We start from the raw sequence: 21,563 nt of genomic DNA on the forward strand, positions 1-21,563 counted from the left end.
GTCTGGGAAACCAGACAGGTTAAAATTTACCAATAGTGCTGTTGTTTCTAGACAATGAAATCGGTACACCTCAGCCACACACGTTTTCACCGTACAATTAAATTAAATTAATTATTCCAAATGTGTCTTAAACGTCACTCGAATCATACAACTGTAAAACAAACATCAGTTACGTTTGCAGACCACACCATTATACGCATTTCGCCTTCTGTTCCTTACTCTCGACATATCCAGTACATCTCGTCCATCATTTTATCACCGTAACAATATTTCCTGAATTGTACTAACGATGAAGCTCCTCCACTCCGTCTTATTTAATCTTTCTTGGGCTCAAATATTAACCCTCTGTTCTTTCCTTGGAGTGAAAAAGTACGTTTCACACTCACACAGAACACTGCGGGGTTAATGCGAGCCATAATCTGTGTTGTCAGACGTGGCGAACGCATGTGGTGGACGCAGCGCAGGGCCGCTGGGGCATCGCTCTGCGTGACCCGGCTTTCTCCGCCGTTCGCCACGACGCGAAACGCCCAGTTCCACTGTCACTCCCACCTTTAAGAAATTGATCAGCAGGACAATCATTCGAACCAGACTCACAGTAAATCAGCTGCCTCCAACTAAGTAACAAGTTCAGCCGGAAATGTGTTAATGTTCTCACGTGACATTATGCTCCTGACCACTTTATCGGCTCTTAATTTAGTGGCACTAACCCCATTAGTGCATGCGCCCTTCGTACCAGGAGCTGGAACCATTCTGCAGGAGAACTCACGTGGGTTCCCATCGTGGTTCTCGTCGGACGAGTTATTCAGAGTCTCGGATGTTGATACTGATCGACAAGTAACACCCTCACATAGCGGAACCAGTTATCAACAAGGTAGGTCTTGCACGACCCTTATTTTATGATTACAGGGTCGGAAACGTTAATTCTGAATGACTTTTAATGGTTTATAAATATTGAAGAAAGTCACCTGAGGGAGATTCAGTAATGTTTTAGATATTATAATAATGACGTACTAAAATCTCGAACTAACGTTTTACTGAAGTTCCGAAGATGGCTGTCTTCTTGCGTTACATGCATCAGTTCTGAACATCTTCACTTTTTATAAATACAATTTATTTTTTAAGATCAGTGCCTTGTCTTTCAATTTATAACACGGCCTGTGCCTTTCCGAGATTTCATAACTTGGTAAATGTTTGATTGGACGTGCTGAATTTCCTATTTATCACACACGGAAGGGGTTAACAAAACTAATAATTATAGCATTTAAAATACAGTGTGATAGCTGCTAATTTCTATTATTGTTATCTTGGAAATGACACCAGATTAAATGAAATATAATTACAAGTGAAATTAAGAAACTGATATTCTTGCAAAGTCTCCCGCCCCTGTGCGTTAAACAATCGCATCTGGGAGACAGTGCAGTACGTCATTTGCAAAACAGCATTTTACCATCACACACTCAACAATTTATTCCACAAACTTCCATACACAGTCAGCGATGTTAATGACATTCTGATGTCGACAAAATCAAAGTTCTAAATCGCTGTGTTTGGTTTTCTGCATAACCTTCATAACCTGCATATTCAGTAGTTCATAGTGCCAATTTAAGTCACCATAAAAAACAATCTGGGACATCACATCAAGGCATTTTAATTGGGTTCCATTGTTTTGTAACTGTTTTGCAAACAATTACACAAGTTAGTCGCTTTCTCATACCTCATTGGCTTTAACTAATGGACATTGTGCGGCATAAAGAAATCTGAACTAAGGACCCGTAAAAGAACGCGATTCACACCGGCTATTATGATATAAAGAGCCCATAGCACCCAGTAATTGAACCACAAAGCGCAATACTAAATGCATGACTTCAGAAAGAAGTCTTGTTGTTATTTAACTGATATGTCTTGGTTAGTAAGATTTGAGGTTTTCACAGCGGTGAGTATGAAGATTTCTCTCTTCTGGGTTGTTGCGCTGTGTAGTCTGGTAGATGTTTACCAACGTTTCAGAGGTCATACTGCCTTCATCATCAGGGCGATTCTTAGTATAAAGATTTCTGTCTTCTGGGTTCTTGCGCTGTGTAGTCTGGTAGATGTTTACCGACGTTTCAGAGGTCATACTGCCTCCGTCATCAGGGCGGTGAGTATGAAGATTTCTGTCTTCTGGGTTCTTGCGCTGTGTAGTCTGGTAGATGTTAACCAACGTTTCAAAGGCCATACTGCCTCCGTCATCAGGGCGATGAGTATGAAGATTTCCGTCTTCTGGGTTGTTACGCTGTGTAGTCTGGTAGATGTTTACCAACGTTTCAGAGGCCATACTGCCTCCGTCATCAGGTTGATGAGTATGAAGATTTCTGTCTTCTGGGTTGTTGCGCTGTGTAGTCTGGTCGATGTTTACCAACGTTTCAGAGGTCATACTGCCTCCGTCATCAGGGCGATGAGTATGAAGATTTCTGTCTTCTGGGTTGTTGCGCTGTGTAGTCTGGTCGATGTTTACCAACGTTTCGGAGGTCATACTGCCTCCGTCATCAGGGCGATGAGTATGAAAATTTCTGTCTTCTGGGTTGTTGCGCTGTGTAGTCTGGTCGATGTTAACCAACGTTTCAGAGGTAATACTGCCTCCGTCATCAGGGCGATTCATCTACCTGACTACACAGCGCAACAACCAAGAAGACAGAAATCTTCGTCTTGGTTTATTTAACGACGCTGTTTCAAATGCAACCGATAGGTACCCATAGTGGAATGAGATCGAAAAATAATCCAGAATGATGGGTCGACAGGGATGTGGAAAGAGGGAGACGTGGAATTTGTCAACGTAAATCCCTAAATTCTCGGAGGGACTAAGTAAAATCACAAACACGCTCAGTCATTATAGCTAGTAACATGAGGAAGATACAAACCGTGCATCACCCGTATTTAATTGCGATACAGAAACATGAGCCCACTCTGTCGAACTCTGGATAAGAGCCCACAGTCAAAGAATCAAAGTCTTAGCTGTCGAGAATCAAACCCTGACTAGTTACTACAGCAATTGATTTCATATATTACTGCACATACAAAGTAATAAGTGTCGGTCACAGTGACGACGCAAAGGGGTTCTAGATCACTCGACCCGTGGGATTAAGGGTTCTAATCTGCCTCGACACATAGGTGCAGATTATGCCTATTTGCCTGTATTGTTATCCTGTGTAAATAAGAGCCTCACATCTCAGGAGTACTGGACCTACAGTTCCAGAATTAACTGAGAATTGAATTATGCAAGCAGGCCTAAACCGAGAGTGCTAAAAAGGACGAAAATAAGGACATGTAGTGCAGTAGGAATTGTTAAGTTTTTTACTGCGCGAGTAAATTTTGGAAAAAAGTCTGTTTTAATTGGAACAGTTGTTACAAAGGCACTTCCCTACAAGTCAGGACAATACATCACCACCCATCCCTTTCCAATTCGCCATACAAAATCATTCGACTCTAAATAATATCTGCAGTGGCCCATACGTGCTACATTCCCGGCCCAACTCTTCCTTCATTGGATGATCCTAATAATAGGCCGTTTGGTGAAATATACAAATTATTAAACCCCTCATTATGCGGTTTCTTCCAGCCTCCCATCACTTGCTCTCCTCAAATAACTTAATATACACCGTTAGTTAACAGGATCAAGCAAGCAGAGACGAGAGGCACGTTTTACTAAGACTGCCACTTTCATGGGAAGGAACGTACCTGCATGTGACAGGTAATAACATAACACGTCGTTTATGAAAGCGAAAGGAAAATATTATAGATCGTTACCAAGCTAATGAATCAGTCTGGTTCCAACCGAATCTTATTTCTACTCGTAGTGATCGGTTTTGCTTCGACAGCTCATTAATAACAGCAATCAACAATTTATCTGTAATACCTATATATCGTAAATTAATCAAAATCGGCAAAGAATTAAAATACGAGGTGCGATCGCAAAGTTTCAAGACTGCGAGTATAAAAACCCGTACACTTATCTCAGGTATTAAATTCATCCATCACCCTCGAAGTAGTTCCCCTGGGAATGAACACAACGATCCCAGTACCGCTGCCAAGCCTGGAAGCATCCCTGGAAATCTTTCTTTGTCAGCCTGTCAAGCACCATCTGCGATTCTGCCTGAATCTCTTCTATCGTCTCAAATCCCCTTCCCTTTAGCTGAATTTTCATCTTTGGGAAGAGGAAGAAGTCACACGGAGCTAAATCCGGCGAACAAGGAGGGTGCGGGATGACGGCCATGGTGTTTGAGGCCAAAAACTGCCGAACTTTGAGGGCGGTGTGCGCTGGCGCGTTGTCATGATGCGTCGCATGTGGAGTTCTTCCTTTAGAATCAGCTGACAGGTCCCATAGCCTATCCCAACAATGTCGCACAAGTCGTTGATGGTACGACGTCGATCTTCGTGAATGGCCTGACGAATCTTCGTAATATTTTCGGGCGTTGTGCTCGAAGATGGTCGTCCAGAACGCTCGTCATCATCGACAGAGGTTCGGCCATTTTTAAAACGTGAATGCCACACAAAAGTTTGTGCACGACCCATTGCGGACTCCCCAAATGCTTGCTTTAGCATTTCATAGGTTTCCGTAGCCGTTTTGGCGAGTCTTTGGCAAGAGATTCAGGCAGAATCGCAGATGGTGCTTGACAGGCTGACAAAGAAAGATTTCCAGGGATGCTTCCAGGCTTGGCAGCGGCGCTGGGATCGTTGTGTTCACTCCCAGGGGAACTACTTCGAGGGTGATGGATGAATTTAATACCTGAGATAAGTGTACGGGTTTCTATACGCGCAGTCTGGAAACTTTGCGATCGCACCTCGTATATTACGTTTCTGTCTGAAGTTTATTAACAACCAGTCGGTCGACCAGATTGGCACGCACTTTCACCAAGTAGGCTTGGCTTCGAAACTAAAATTCTTAAGACATTATTAGAGAGTTTTCTTTAGCTTTCACGTCAGTTATGCGAACACATTACTTTCATGTCGCCCATTACCATTTATATCATCGGCATCACATATTAATTGATTGATACGGCGTCGCTAAATACTCCACAGTTCGACGTAAAACATTGGATTTAAACGACTCCAGATGAATCTCAGGATTCAACAGAATCTTTAACAGATAAGCTTGCTGGCTTCTTCGTAGTTCAAATTATTATTATGATTGTTATTAACTTAACGGCCTAATGGAGCGGCACGAAAAGTGAATTTTAAGCTCCGAACATTAATGTGCCTCTCTGATATGCGGTAAAACTCCCAATGATGAACTAGTCCACGGTTTCGTAAGTTCATTCGTTACTACTGGCGAAATCACGTCAACATGATGTAATTGGGGTGTGCACTGTTAACAAACTGGCCCCTCCTCGTACTGCATTTCTGAAAAACACGTAACTGGACGATCCAGTTACGGACAAGACACGATAACCTGGGACACACTGCAGAGGAAAACAGGCGTCTCTCTAAGTAGTCTTGAGAAGATAACTGGTTCAGTATTCCGTCTCACATGGACTCCGACTATACGATTAAGAGAAAGACAATTTAATTAATATATATTGTTTAAATCTTGTCCGTCTAATCACAATATATTCTTATTAATATTAAAATATTACAATAATTAACCTTTAAAATATTTAAAATATTAAATGATGTTCTTTATCGAAATATTCGATTTATGTAAATATATATATTTATTATATCACAATATGACGCAACTTTACCATCTCACAATTTAATTAAGAAAACCAGTCTTTCTATTCAGTTCAGAATCATACATATCTCCTATATAAAATCAAAACATATAAAATTATAATTTTATTTCGGTGTAAAACATCACTGAAAACAAAGAAACAACAACGTAGACAGTGTGACAGCGATTGAGAATGAAGTGTTGAGAAGAATACTGGGCCTAAGAAACACGTATCAGGATGATGAAGTACATGATAAGGAGCTTCGACATCTACGTTCTTCGCCCTGTTTTATTAGGGCGATAATATCAAGAGGCTGAGATGAGCGGAACGTGTAGCATGCATGGGAAAAAGGCGATAAGGGCATACGAAAAGTTCGTCGAAACAACATTAACAATGACACAAAAGAAACAGGATGTGAGGTTGTGGACTGCGTCCAACTTGCTCTGGATAAGGATCAGTCGCGGGCTCCTGTGAATGCGACTCAATTAGGTCCAGGGAAGGACTAACGGTTTCTCTCAAGGATATTCTTCCACTGAGTAAATTAGATGGGGGGCCTTACGTTAAAATGAGATTTGATCCAGACGACTGCCATGTCATGTTGAAATACTTATCTTTTCCCCTCCCTGTACGTCAGTCTTCAGCCCTGTCGTCTGTATATATGTAGGTGGCGAGGCGTGACGCCGGCTCAGAACTGATTAAAGCTGTAACTTGTGGAATCCTCAGGAGAATACCGGAACAAGGTAGGCTTCAGGGTACTGTTTCATTTTACTGCTTTTATTTTAAATCAGATATATCTATAGGGCGATCTCGATTTTGTAAACCACGCATCGTCTCTGGCTGCTCGAACACTGAGAATGTTGGTTCGAATCCAGCGTAAGGCATGGTTTGTCTTTCATCGTTATTCTCTGCATTATTGTGCGATTACATATCTTACGATAGTCTGAGCCTCGTTCCAGAAAGTCCTACTTCTTATCTGGTTAACAATTCATAGAAATATCTATCTACAATACACGAGTCTTAGGCTTAAAATGGTGGGAATGTATAAAGGATATATCAGTGTTGTCCAAATAAATGTTCATATCCTGGCAGGAACTGCGATAAGAAACGATATAAGCTTGGTTCTGATGTTACTTAACGACGCTATTCCAACTGCAGACATTAACTTATTTAACGTCATGACTGAATCGAACAGCTGGACTCTTATAAAGAATTAATGTAAATACGAGAAAGTTTACGTAACCCCTCCCTTCAATGAACGTAGTACCTGTCAGACGGGATTATTTTTTGCATAGATCAAGTGTCTTGCAAGAACATACTCCATCTGGACAACAACGCATCCAGACACGACAAGAACTCTCGCCGCTTGAAGGATTTCATTGCTACTGAGATCGAAGGTGTGAGTCTTGAAACAACCAGACAGGTCTGGGAACTCAACTGATGCGTGCAGGCAGACAACTTTCTCATCAAGAACACAGGCCGGCGGAACCAGCTGATTGTAGTTCCGAAAAAAAAAATGCGTATACAAGATTCATTCTTCAGTTCACATAGCACTAACAATCTCGTACAGATATTTTATCCACACACCCGTGAATCAGTCGCTTAATATTTGCATAGAATTAAACTTATTAATACTTATGAAGAGACTGTACTATAAAATATTCCAAAATTGTCTACAGACCCTTAAAAAAGAGTTCCTTCATTGACATGTAGTCTATAAACTACTTCAGTGTGAATGTTCGCGGTTTTGGGCTACCTGGACAATCTTCGAGCTGACCAGTGTCAGTGTGTTGCATTCGGCATGGCTAAAACCGATTCAAAGCCGACTTATTTTCGTACGGGTATCTCCAATAAAACAACGCTTACAAATTCATAAAGTTCTTACAACTTGGCATCTTTTATACTCTGTGTTTGTCAGAAATACTGACGGAGCCTTTCGTACATTTAAATATGTTCTTAAAATCGACACAGCGGCTTGTCTGCTAAATTAGAGCACGTGGTATTTAAAACGAAAGGCATCCGAGAGATGCACTTACATACTGACTTGTCGTGGATGTAGTGAAGGGAATGAGTTACATAATTAAGAAACATTTGTTTTCCTGTTACTGGATGCTGGTAAAGTGAAAAGTCAGGCCTCTACTTATACATACAGCTTTTGTACTTCCTCAACAAGAAAACAGTTTGGCAGGGAAAAGACATCTCAATTATTGATAAAAATGTATGCAGTAGCTCCTGAACGTGGGAAATCAAACACGAATAAGGATATAAGATTTGAAGCTTTCAAGGCGAACGAATGCAATACGCACTTTTAGGGCGATCAGTTTTAATGGTGTGGAACAGATATTATCCAACCAGCAAATTAAGGAAGTGGATCCTGTACAAAGACATTCTTGTTCTTTGCTTTGTATTGTCTTGCATTCGGATGTTACGCTACATCTTCCATAAAAGAGGCTTGTACGAATGACAATGCTTCAGAATTTCTGTCGTGAAGTTTAATTTTGGACGGATACAATTAAATTGGGAGATAAAACCACCTGCTGTGCACCACGTTCAGAGCTTTTTTTAAACTTGCCAATAATGTTTTCATAGTCGCTGAATGCTTTCTTTCTTTCTTTCTTTCTTTTTCGTGACAGATGATGTGCGAGATTTTTCCCAATCCTGGTAGGATTAGGATGTATATCTAGTCTAGACAGAATATGCAACGACCCACAGACAGCTCAAATATCTCTTGGAAAATGAATGGTTTTGTCCACACAAGATTCCGTCAAGCAGGAAATGTAAGTTCGGTGGGGATTACGGAAACAAAACACAAACAAGTGTGTGTGTGTGTGTGTGTGTGTGTGTAAACACTACTTATAAAAAAATAGTGAAATCGGCAGTGTAGTAAGAGCTGTTGTGTCACACGACGCCTACCGGCCAAGTGACTGGAAACTGCAACTCTAAAATTAATTTCACCAGACAAGTTTCTAAACAGTTCCGATCTTTTAACAATTTGTACATTTATTTCATTGCACGAAGAAAGATCAAATTATTGGAATACATCGGTGGTTTATAGGCCTATGAATCGTTTTCATGAAGTTCATGAACGTGTTCTGGGAACCTAACTGCATTAACATTTTCATCTCCGAAACTTCTCACTCGGTTGATTTCAATGGAACTGTGTCTTGTATTGCAAGTTTTAAAGCAAGCTTTACTTAATTCGTTTCGGTCAAATATAACTAATTTAAATTAGTCTCGAATCTCATTGATCAACAGTTTTTTGGAAGGTAGTTCACAGTACTACAAAAACACATATATGAAAACATAAATCGCATTAATTTCTACACTGTTTACTAAGGCACATAAAAGAGTCAGAAGAGTTTCTATGTTTCGTAACAATAAATGTATCTTATATCTTAATTGCGTCATGCTTGTGTTCTTCAATACAATAATTTTATTCACCGTCTTTACACAAGCTTATAGATTGTTAAAATCACATAAAATTATAACATTTCAACATTTGATATTGTTACATTTTAAAATGACGACATGTTTCGATGTTCATTCCATCATCGTCAGGTCTATCAATCAAAATTAAAAACTGTTGCATCTGCTGCTCTGCGTATACTGATTTTGTTCTACCCGTTAGATTTTATTTGTTTAACCTCCAGGCTTCTTCCATTTAATTTTGAAGGCTGCGCCTGGATGCCTTAAATCTGCAAAATCAATTTTAATTTTCATATCGTGATCCTGGCTACTGACATAGGAAATGGAATAATTTTAAAGAATTACTCAATATATCGTAATACAAGCAAAAGAAAAGTAATCACAAAATATTTAAAGTATTATAACATACCGGGTTGTGTGTTAGGTGCGTGTCCGATCAATAATATGTATACAAATATTCCAACAATCATGCTACGAGATATTGTAAGAGATATTCTAAATAGACAGAATATAAATACAGATCTAATAAATGAAATTACAAATATAACTAACATTATTATTAACCAAAATTATTTCCAATTCAACAATGAATATTGGAAACAAGAAACAGGATTACCCATGGGAGCTCCCACCTCGAGCATATTATCTGAAATATTCTTACAATATCTCGAGCATGATTATATAGTAAATATATTAAACAAATATCAAATCAAATACTATAGTAGATATGTTGATGATATACTCATGATTTATGATGCAAAAAATACAAATATAAAAAATGTTTTAAATGAATTTAACAACATAAATCAAAATATACAATTCACTTTATAAACAGAACAAAATAACAAATTAAATTATTTAGATCTAACTATAATACGAAACGAAAATAACTTCGAATTCAAAATATACAGAAAACCCACAAATACAAGCACCATAATTCATGCCTCTTCATGCCATCCAAATGAACATAAACAGATGGCTATTAATTACTTAATAAACCGAAAAAATACATATCCCATAACCACAATAAACAAACAAATTTAATGCAACATAATAAAACAAATTCTAATAGAAAACGGATATAATAATTATGAATTAAAACCCAAAAATAAAATAAACAATGTAAACAACATAAATGAAGACGAAAACGAAAATAAACAAAACAAATGGGCCACATTCACATATATAGGAAAAGAAACCAAATATATAACAAAAACATTTAAAACAAATAACATAAAAATAGCATTTAGAACAAAAAACACAATAAAAAACATCTTGAAACAAAAGCCACAAATAGACACAACAAATCAATACGAAAAACCAGGCATATATAGGTTAAAATGCAGTGATTGCCCGTTAACCTATATAGGCCAAACCGGACGCACCTTTAGTCAAAGATATAAAGAGCATATTACAGCAATCAAACATAATAAAGATCATTCAGCATATGCAAAGCATATATTAAACACAGGACATACATACAACAAAATAGAAAAAACAATGGACATTATAAAAATAATACAAAACAAGCGACATAGAGACACCATAGAAAAATATCATATACAAAGAACACATAAACAAAACCTTGCTTTAAACGACAGTAACATCTACACGAACAATCCGATATTTAACATTCTACAGTCCATCGACCCAACCCCCTAAACAACTTTCACCCAATATATATAGCCACACACGATACTCACAGCTTAGTTGCAGTCTACCGTTCCGTAATATCGGACACGCACCTCACACACAACCCGGTATGTTATAATACTTTAAATATTTTGTGATTACTTTTCTTTTGCTTGTATTACGATATATTGAGTAATTCTTTAAAATTATTCCATTTCCTATGTCAGTAGCCAGGATCACGATATGAAAATTAAAATTGATTTTGCAGATTTAAGGCATCCAGGCGCAGCCTTCAAAATTAAATGGAAGAAGCCTGGAGGTTAAACAAATAAAATCTAACGGGTAGAACAAAATCAGTATACGCAGAGCAGCAGATGCAACAGTTTTTAATTTTGATTGATAGACCTGACGATGATGGAATGAACATCGAAACATGTCGTCATTTTAAAATGTAACAATATCAAATGTTGAAATGTTATAATTTTATGTGATTTTAACAATCTATAAGCTTGTGTAAAGACGGTGAATAAAATTATTGTAATAAATGTATATCTGAAAGCAATAACGTTTTCAGAATTTCAAACAACGCATTTAATAACTACGCATTTACTTCTAGGATTGCTTTAGGATAAAACTAATAGTTGACGGCATTACCTAACGAACTATTACAAAAAGAACTTTATACAGGGAAAGGAAATATGGGAAATTTCATCAAGAGTAAAACGTGTCATCATGCCCTCTAATAATGTTTCTCCTGTGTCGACAGGAATGTCGGCAGCCTTCTTCCTGCCACTGATTGTATCTCTGTCAATGGCATCGCCGCCAAACCATCAGGTGGGGACCACTTACTACAGGGAGTCTCCGGCATCAGCGTCAAAAGAAAACTCCAGATTACAAGAACTTTACCTGTGGAAAACTGTTGATTTCAAATATCCCAGCGACGCCAGGTAATAACTATCTGAACTACACATTGTACTTAAACCAACGTCAACAGACACAAATCATGTCAATACAAACTTAAACAAAGACCTACATCACCTCGTATACGGCGTTTCAAAGTGTGCCACATTGCAATCAATAAATCTATCATCACCCATGTACCATCCCGCGGAATCTTAATGTAGTATAATGAGCACAAAAGTCTCACTATGGATCCAAAGATACACAGGGAAGTCCGTGTCTCTTAGGATTCATCTTGTGACTATGATTTGTGTTTCAGGCGTCAAGAAGCGATACGCAGTGGTTCGTTCAAGCCTCAGAACAACGTGCCTCTTGGGCTAGAGGTGTGGAAGAACAGGATATTCGTAACGTTTCCAAAGTGGCGGGATGGAATTCCCGTTACCCTGGCAACTATACCACGTGATTCTTCCCTGACAGGAGGTAACCGATCACCACCATTCAAACCATACCCTAACTGGTCGTGGTACGCCAACAACAACTGTTACGGAATGACCTCAGTCCTCAGGGTATCGGTCGACCCGTGTGGAAGGCTGTGGGTTCTGGACTCTGGTGTCACGGACATCGCCAAAACAACGAGCCAGACTTGTCCACCTCAACTGCTCGCATTCGACCTCAACACAGACGAAATGATCCTGCGTTACAGGATTCCGGACTCCCAAGCCAAGCAAAACTCTCTTTTTACGAACATAGTTGTGGATGTACGTCAAGGAAAATGTGATAAAGCTTATGTGTACATGACAGACTCGTGGCGATTCGGTTTAGTCGTATACAGCTTGCAGGAAGATCGCTCTTGGAGAATCGACCATCATTTATTTTACCCGGACCCAATTGCAAGCAGCTACACGTTGCATGGCGTCAACTGGAGGTGGACTGATGGAATTTTTGGAATTGCTTTATCACCAGTCGACCACGAAGCGGATGACCGTACTCTCCTGTACCACCCAATGTCAAGTTTCCGTGAGTTTGCAGTACCTGTCTCGTACATAAGAAACAAAACCCTCGCAGATAGCAATCCCGCTGCGTTTCAGCCTCTCGGAGAACCTCGTGCGACAAAGAATGGGCATTCCTCAGCTCAGGCAATGGATCGCCAAGGAATTCTATTTTTCAATCTTGTAACCCAAGATTCGGTGGGTTGCTGGAATTCGCAGCAACCTTACGGATACAGACCAGAACTACTTGGTATTGTGGGGAAAGACAGCGTGAGACTGAACTTTCCGAATGATCTAAAGATTGATCATGAGTTGCGTCAAAGTGTTTGGATTCTCTCGAACAAACTATCTCAGTACTTGTACAGCCAACTTGACTTCGATGACTACAATTTCCGTATCCTGACAGCACCAACTGATGTGGCAGTGCAGGGAACAGTGTGTGATCCTAATTCTGTTACTGTGCCGCATTCTTACCCCAAAGAACAAGACAAATCTGGGCTCGGCTGCCAGGCAACGTAAGAAAACACAAATATGGCGTAAAATCTTAAGTGGTTCCAAGACATAACAAAACGAAGCGAAAAGGTACTTTTATACACAGGTTTTACTAACACCACTAATCCAGATATGCGATTCTCAAATGCGGCCAGAATCTATATTCATAATTATTATAAACATTGAAAGATTAAAATATACTCCAACTGCGTATACATATTTTCTAGATGAACCGTCTTACCACCCTGACTGCCTCCCTAAATCCTATGTCCACTGACTGCAAAGTTGATAATACAACACGTTGCTACTTCGCATGGCACGTAATCAAAAACACGTTATCCTCTGTATGTCGCTAGACATTTATTAATCGAAAAATATCTTAAATAAATTTCTAAATCTTATGATAAAATATATAGGGGAAGGTTGTATAGTGCCGGACAGCGTCCATTACTTTTCCGAAACGTCGCTAGTTCGTACAACTTGTCAGTCAAGTATCGGAGTCTTGCCTCTGTTCGTCACAGACGACAGACCTTAGTTGGAGTAAATCCGTTGAGGCGGTCAGCCGCTGTGAGTGAATCATTCAATTTGTACAAATTTCTAGCTACATTGATTATTTTTAAAAATGGAATAAAAATCTGAAAAAGAACATCGTTTGATATCTGGTAAAAATCTGATAAAAATGTACGCTAGCATAATGTATGAAAATTGTATTTGAATTATTTATCGTTTTGAAGATTTATATAATTATATACACCTGAGGATGGTTCTTTTAGGAACTGAAACATGTCGTGAAACATGAAAAATGATGGTCTAATGTAAATCGAATATTTCGATAAAGAACATCATTTAATATTTTAAATGTTAATTATTGTAATATTTTAATATTTAATAAGAATTATTGTGATTAGACGGACAAGATTTAATATATACTTATTATATCACAATATGACGCAACTTTACCATCTTAATTCTGGTAAGTGAAATAATTATTCAATTTATTTTACTTTTGTTGTATCAACTACAGACTGCATGTGTAGAATGATTTTGTTCCAGCAGTAAGCACTGGATAAACAGCAGCCAATTTCTCTTTACGTGTCTGTCGTCTAATATCGGACAGTGTGGTTTCTGGTAGTACCGGACAAACAACAATTCTCGAAAATATTATTTAAGAATAAATACAATTTAGTTTGCTTCTGTTTTTACCACTGATTATTATATAAACTCTGTTATCTTTACTATTGGAGAGATAACTGGTATGGTGTTTCTTTATTTTGTTTCAGGGATTAAAATTGGATTTTATATTAGAATGAAGAACGGCGAGCCCAATGCAAAAAAGAAATAGGGACAATGGACAGAAGATCAAATGAAACTTGTTATACTAACCCAACCTGACCTAACCCAAGGTAACGTAATCTATCCCAACACAAAAGAAGCGCTGAGTATATATTGTGACCTTTGCATGACCTTGATATGTCTATGACATATACACGACCTGTGCAATTTAGCTCAGACTCTCTATGTATATGCGTGAGAAAATAGTATTTCGAATGACCTTGAAATGTTTGAGGCCTCTAATTCTCAAACAGTTTGCGTGATCTTGTCGTGGTCTTCACATGACCTCGACCTATCCGTCACCTCATTTTAACATGAGTATGGTCAACCAGGTATTTACTATTTAGCAGAAATGAGCGTGAAATATATGACCTTGAAATTTTTGAAGACCTGTATCTGGCAAACTATTGCGCCGATTTTTTCGTGACTTCCACAGGACGTTGACCTATACGTGACCTAATTTTGACATGAGTATTGTCAATCAGGTATTTATGGTTTGGCAAAAATAAGCGTTGAAAGATATGACCTTGATAATTTTAAAGACGCATATCTAGGTAACTAGTGGGCCGATCTTGTCGTAACTTCCATATGACCTTGACCTATACGTGACCACATTTTAACATGAGTATGATCAACCAGGCATTTACGCTTTGGCAGAAATAACCGTGAAAATATATGACCTTGAGAATTTAAAAGAACCCTATCTGGGAAACTAGTGGGCCGATCTTTTCGTGACTTCCACATAACCTTGAACTACATATGTCCTCATCTGGACATGAGTATGGACACCTAGGTATTTACGGTTTGGCAGAAATAAGCGTTGAAAGTTATGACCTTGAGAATTTTAAAGACCCGTATCTAGGAAACTAGTGGGCCGATTTTTTCGTGACTTCCACAGGACGTTGACCTACACGAGACCACATTTTGACATGAGTATGGTCAATCAGGTATTTATGGTTTGGCAGAAATAAGCGTTGAAAGATATGACCTTGAGAATTTTAAAGACCCGTATCTAGGAAACTAGTGGGCCGATTTTTTCGTGACTTCCACAGGACGTTGACCTACACATGACATCATTTTGACATGAGTATGGTCAATCAGGAATTTACGGTTTGGCAGAAATAAGCGTTGAAAGATATGACCTTGAGAATTTTAAAGACCGTATCTAGGAAACTAGTGGGCCGATTTTTTCGTGACTTCCACAGGACGTTGACCGTCACGTGATATCATTTTGACATGAGTATGGTCAATCAGGAATTTACGGTTTGGCAGAAATAAGCTTTGAAAGATATGACCTTGAGAATTTTAAAGACCCGTATCTAGCAAACTAGTGGGCCGATTTTTTCGTGACTTCCACAGGACGTTGACCTACACGTGACATCATTTTGACATGAGTATGGTCAATCAGGAATTTACGGTTTGGCAGAAATAAGCGTTGAAAAATATGACCTCGAGAATTTTAAAGACCCGTATCTACGAAACTAGTGGGCCGATTTTTTCGTGACTTCCACAGGACGTTGACCTATACGTGACCACATTTTGACATGAGAATGGTCAATCAGGTATTTATGGTTTGGCAGAAATAAGCGTTGAAAGATATGACCTTGAGAATTTTAAAGACCCGTATCTAGGAAACTAGTGGGCCGACTTTTTCGTGACTTCCACAGGACGTTGACCTACACGTGACAACATTTTGACATGAGTATGGTCAATCAGGAATTTACGGTTTGGCAGAAATGAGCGTTGAAATATATCACCTTGAGAATTTTAAAGACCCGTATCTAGGAAACTAGTGGGCCGATTTTTTTGTGACTTCCACGGGACGTTTACGTACACGTAACATCATTTTGGCATGAGTATGGTCAATCAGGAATTTACGGTTTGGCAGAAATAAGCGTTGAAAAATATGACCTTGAGAATTTTAAAGACCCGTATCTAGGAAACTAGTGGGCCGATTTTTTCGTGACTTCTACAGGACGTTGACCTACACGTGACATCATTTTGACATGAGTATGGTCAATCAGGAATTTACGGTTTGGCAGAAATAAGCGTTGAAAGATATGACCTTGAGAATTTTAGAGACCCGTATCTAGGAAACTAGTGGGCCGATCTTTTCGTGACTTCCACAGGACGTTGACCTACACGTGACATCATTTTGACATGAGTATGGTCAATCAGGAATTTACGGTTTGGCAGAAATAAGCGTTGAAATATATGACCTTGAGAATTTTAAAGACCCGTATCTAGGAAACTATTGGACCGATTTCTTCGTGACTTCCACAGGACGTTGACCTACACGTGACATCATTTTCACATGAGTATGGTCAATCAGGAATTTACGGTTTGGCAGAAATAAGCGTTGAAAGATATGACCTCGAGAATTTTAAAGACCCGTATCTAGGAAATTAGTGGGCCGATTTTTTCGTGACTTCCACAGGACGGTTACCTACACGTGACATCATTTTGACATGAGTATGGTCAATCAGGAATTTACGGTTTGGCAGAAATAAGCGTTGAAAGATATGACCTTGAGAATTTTATAGACCCGTATCTAGGAAACTAGTGGGCCGATTTTTTCGTGACTTCCACAGGACGGTGACCTACACGTGACATCATTTTGACATGAGTATGGTCAATCAGGAATTTACGGTTTGGCAGAAGTAAGCGTTGAAAGATATGACCTTGAGAATTTTTTAAGACCCGTATCTTGGAAACTAGTGGGTCGATTTTTTCGTGACTTCCACAGGACGTTGACCTACACGTGACATCATTTTGACATGAGTATGGTCAATCAGGAATTTACGGTTTGGCAGAAATAAGCGTTGAAAGATATGACCTTGAGAATTTTAAAGACCCGTATCTAGGAAACTAGTGGGCCGATTTTTTTGTGACTTCCACAGGACGTTGACCTATACGTGACCACATTTTGACATGAGTATGGTCAATCAGGTATTCATGGTTTGGCAGAAATAAGCGTTGAAAGATATGACCTTGAGAATTTTAAAGACCCGTATCTAGGAAACTAGAGGGCCGATTTTTTCGTGACTTCCACAGGACGTTGACCTACACGTGACATCATTTTGACATGAGTATGGTCAATCAGGAATTTACGGTTTGGCAGAAATAAACGTTGAAAGATATGACCTTGAGGATTTTAAAGACCCGTATCTAGGAAACTAGTGGGCCGATTTTTTTGTGACTTCCACGGGACGTTTACGTACACGTAACATCATTTTGGCATGAGTATGGTCAATCAGGAATTTACGGTTTGGCAGAAATAAGCGTTGAAAAATATGACCTTGAGAATTTTAAAGACCCGTATCTAGGAAACTAGTGGGCCGATTTTTTCGTGACTTCTACAGGACGTTGACCTACACGTGACATCATTTTGACATGAGTATGGTCAATCAGGAATTTACGGTTTGGCAGAAATAAGCGTTGAAAGATATGACCTTGAGAATTTTAGAGACCCGTATCTAGGAAACTAGTGGGCCGATCTTTTCGTGACTTCCACAGGACGTTGACCTACACGTGACATCATTTTGACATGAGTATGGTCAATCTGGAATTTACGGTTTGGCAGAAATAAGCGTTGAAAGATATGACCTTGAGAATTTTAAAGACCCGTATCTAGGAAACTAGTGGGCCGATTTTTTCGTGACTTCCACAGGACGTTGACCTATACGTGACCACATTTTGACATGAGTATGGTCAATCAGGTATTCATGGTTTGGCAGAAATAAGCGTTGAAAGATATGACCTTGAGAATTTTAAAGACCCGTATCTAGGAAACTATTGGGCCGATTTCTTCGTGACTTCCACAGGACGTTTACCTACACGTGACATCATTTTCACATGAGTATGGTCAATCAGGAATTTACGGTTTGGCAGAAATAAGCGTTGAAAGATATGACCTCGAGAATTTTAAAGACCCGTATCTAGGAAACTAGTGGGCCGATTTTTTCGTGACTTCCACAGGACGATTACCTACACGTGACATTATTTTGACATGAGTATGGTCAATCAGGAATTTACGGTTTGGCAGAAATAAGCGTTGAAAGATATGACCTTGAGAATTTTAAAGACCCGTATCTAGGAAACTAGTGGGCCGATTTTTCGTGACTTCCACAGGACGTTGACCTACACGTGACATCATTTTCACATGAGTATGGTCAATCAGGAATTTACGATTTGGCAGAAATAAGCGTTGAAAGATATGACCTTGAGAATTTTAAAGACCCGTATCTAGGAAACTAGTGGGCCGATTTTTTCGTGACTTCCACAGGACGTTGACCTATACGTGACCACATTTTGACATGAGTATGGTCAATCAGGTATTCATGGTTTGGCAGAAATAAGCGTTGAAAGATATGACCTTGAGAATTTTAAAGACCCGTATCTAGGAAACTATTGGGCCGATTTCTTCGTGACTTCCACAGGACGTTTACCTACACGTGACATCATTTTCACATGAGTATGGTCAATCAGGAATTTACGGTTTGGCAGAAATAAGCGTTGAAAGATATGACCTTGAGAATTTTAAAGACCCGTATCTAGGAAACTAGTGGGCCGATTTTTCGTGACTTCCACAGGACGTTGACCTACACGTGACATCATTTTCACATGAGTATGGTCAATCAGGAATTTACGATTTGGCAGAAATAAGCGTTGAAAGAAATGACCTTGAGAATTTTAAAGACCCGTATCTAGGAAACTAGTGGGCCGATTTTTTCGTGACTTCTACAGGACGTTGACCTAAACGTGACCACATTTTGAAATGAGTATGGTCAATCAGGTATTTATGGTTTGGCAGAAATAAGCGTTTAAAGATATGACCTTGAGAATTTTAAAGACCCGAATCTAGGAAACTATTGGGCCGATTTTTTCGTTACTTCCACAGGACGTTGGCCTACACGTGACAACATTTTGACATGAGTATGGTCAATCAGGAATTTACGGTTTGGCAGAAATAAGCGTTGAAAGATATGACCTTGAGAATTTTAAAGACCCGTATCTAGGAAACTCGTGGGCCGATTTTTTCGTGACTTTCACAGGACGTTGACATACACATGACATCATTTTGACATGAGTATGGTCAATCAGGAATTTACGGTTTGGCAGAAATAAGCGTTGAAAGATATGACCTTGAGAATTTTAAAGACCCGTATCTAGGAAACTAGTTGGCCGATTTTTTCGTGACTTCCAGAGGACGTTGACCTACACTTGACATCATTTTGACATGAGTATGGTCAATCAGGAATTTACGGTTTGGCAGAAATAAGCGTTAAAAGATATGACCTTGAGAATTTTAAATACCCGTATCTAGGAAACTAGAGGTCCAATTTTTTCGTGACTTCCACAGGACGTTGACCTACACGTGACATCATTTTGACATGAGTATGGTCAATCAGGAAATTACGGTTTGGCAGAAATAAGCGTTGAAAGATATGACCTCGAGAATTTTAAAGACCCGTATCTAGGAAACTAGTGGGCCGATTTTTTCGTGACTTCCACAGGACGTTGACCTACACGTGACAACATTTTGACATGAGTATGGTCAATCAGGAATTTACGGTTTGGCAGAAATAAGCGTTGAAAGATATGACCTTGAGAATTTTAAAGACCCGAATCTAGGAAACTATTGGGCCGATTTTTTCGTGACTTCCACAGGACGTTGACCTACACTTGACAACATTTTGACATGAGTATGGTCAATCAGGAATTTACGGTTTGGCAGAAATAAGCGTTGACAGATATGACCTTGAGAATTTTAAAGACCCGTATCTAGGAAACTAGTGGGCCGATTTCTTCGTGACTTCCACAGGACGTTGACCTACACGTGACATCATTTTGACATGAGTATGGTCAATCAGGAATTTACGGTTTGGCAGAAATAAGCGTTAAAAGATATGACCTTGAGAATTTTAAATACCCGTACCTAGGAAACTAGAGGGCCAATTTTTTCGTGACTTCCACAGAACGTTGACCTACACGTGACATCATTTTGACATGAGTATGGTCAATCAGGAATTTACGGTTTGGCAGAAATAAGCGTTGAAAGATATGACCTCGAGAATTTTAAAGACCCGTATCTAGGAAACTAGTGGGCCGATTTTTTCGTGACTTCCACAGGACGTTGACCTACACGTGACAACATTTTGACATGAGTATGGTCAATCAGGAATTTACGGTTTGGCAGAAATAAGCGTTGAAAGATATGACCTCGAGAATTTTAAATACCCGTACCTAGGAAACTAGAGGGCCAATTTTTTCGTGACTTCCACAGGACGTTGACCTACACGTGACATCATTTTGACATGAGTATGGTCAATCAGAAATTTACGGTTTGGCAGAAATAAGCGTTGAAAGATATGACCTCGAGAATTTTAAAGACCCGTATCTAGGAAACTAGTGGGCCGATTTTTCGTGACTTCCACAGGACGTTGACCTACACGTGACATCATTTTCACATGAGTATGGTCAATCAGGAATTTACGATTTGGCAGAAATAAGCGTTGAAAGATATGACCTTGAGAATTTTAAAGACCCGTATCTAGGAAACTAGTGGGCCGATTTTTTCGTGACTTCTACAGGACGTTGACCTAAACGTGACCACATTTTGACATGAGTATGTTCAATCAGGTATTTATGGTTTGGCAGAAATAAGCGTTTAAAAATATGACCTTGAGAATTTTAAAGACCCGAATCTAGGAAACTATTGGGCCGATTTTTTCGTTACTTCCACAGGACGTTGGCCTACACGTGACAACATTTTGACATGAGTATGGTCAATCAGGAATTTACGGTTTGGCAGAAATAAGCGTTGAAAGATATGACCTTGAGAATTTTAAAGACCCGTATCTAGGAAACTCGTGGGCCGATTTTTTCGTGACTTTCACAGGACGTTGACCTACACATGACATCATTTTGACATGAGTATGGTCAATCAGGAATTTACGGTTTGGCAGAAATAAGCGTTGAAAGATATGACCTTGAGAATTTTAAAGACCCGTATCTAGGAAACTAGTTGGCCGATTTTTTCGTGACTTCCACAGGACGTTGACCTACACTTGACATCATTTTGACATGAGTATGGTCAATCAGGAATTTA

General features: G+C 39.2%; 2 protein-coding genes across 3 annotated transcripts in view; one reads left to right on the plus strand and one right to left on the minus strand.

The window, feature by feature from the left end:
* Window positions 1–21,563, minus strand: part of LOC110837606 (uncharacterized) — a 94,577-nt gene that overhangs the window by 38,928 nt on the left and 34,086 nt on the right. The window lies entirely within an intron of this gene.
* LOC110827601 (dopaminechrome tautomerase) lies at window positions 608–13,335 on the plus strand. 2 transcript variants are annotated; one of them, XM_022059375.2, is made up of 3 exons: window positions 608–871; window positions 11,506–11,686; window positions 11,959–13,335. In XM_022059375.2, the coding sequence occupies exons 1-3, from the start codon at window positions 646–648 to the stop codon at window positions 13,145–13,147; spliced, it is 1,596 nt and encodes a 531-aa protein (XP_021915067.1). In that variant the 5' UTR covers window positions 608–645; the 3' UTR covers window positions 13,148–13,335. The 2 variants fall into 2 exon arrangements, with proteins under 2 accessions (XP_021915067.1, XP_021915078.1); XM_022059386.2 differs by lacking the exon at window positions 608–871 and adding an exon at window positions 10,188–10,867.

This window comes from Zootermopsis nevadensis, unplaced genomic scaffold (assembly GCF_977971745.1).
Source record: "Zootermopsis nevadensis isolate Lab colony 2312 unplaced genomic scaffold, Znev_1.0 Znev_ptg000003l, whole genome shotgun sequence".
Taxonomy (NCBI): Eukaryota; Metazoa; Arthropoda; class Insecta; order Blattodea; family Termopsidae; genus Zootermopsis; species Zootermopsis nevadensis.

Coding starts and splice junctions, on each gene's coding strand:
- LOC110827601 (XM_022059375.2), top strand. CDS start 646: ATGTTCTCACGTGACATTATGCTCCTGACCACTTTATCGGCTCTTAAT. Junction 872..11,505: donor CGGAACCAGTTATCAACAAG/GTAGGTCTTGCA, acceptor CTGTGTCGACAG/GAATGTCGGCAGCCTTCTTC. Junction 11,687..11,958: donor AAATATCCCAGCGACGCCAG/GTAATAACTATC, acceptor TTTGTGTTTCAG/GCGTCAAGAAGCGATACGCA.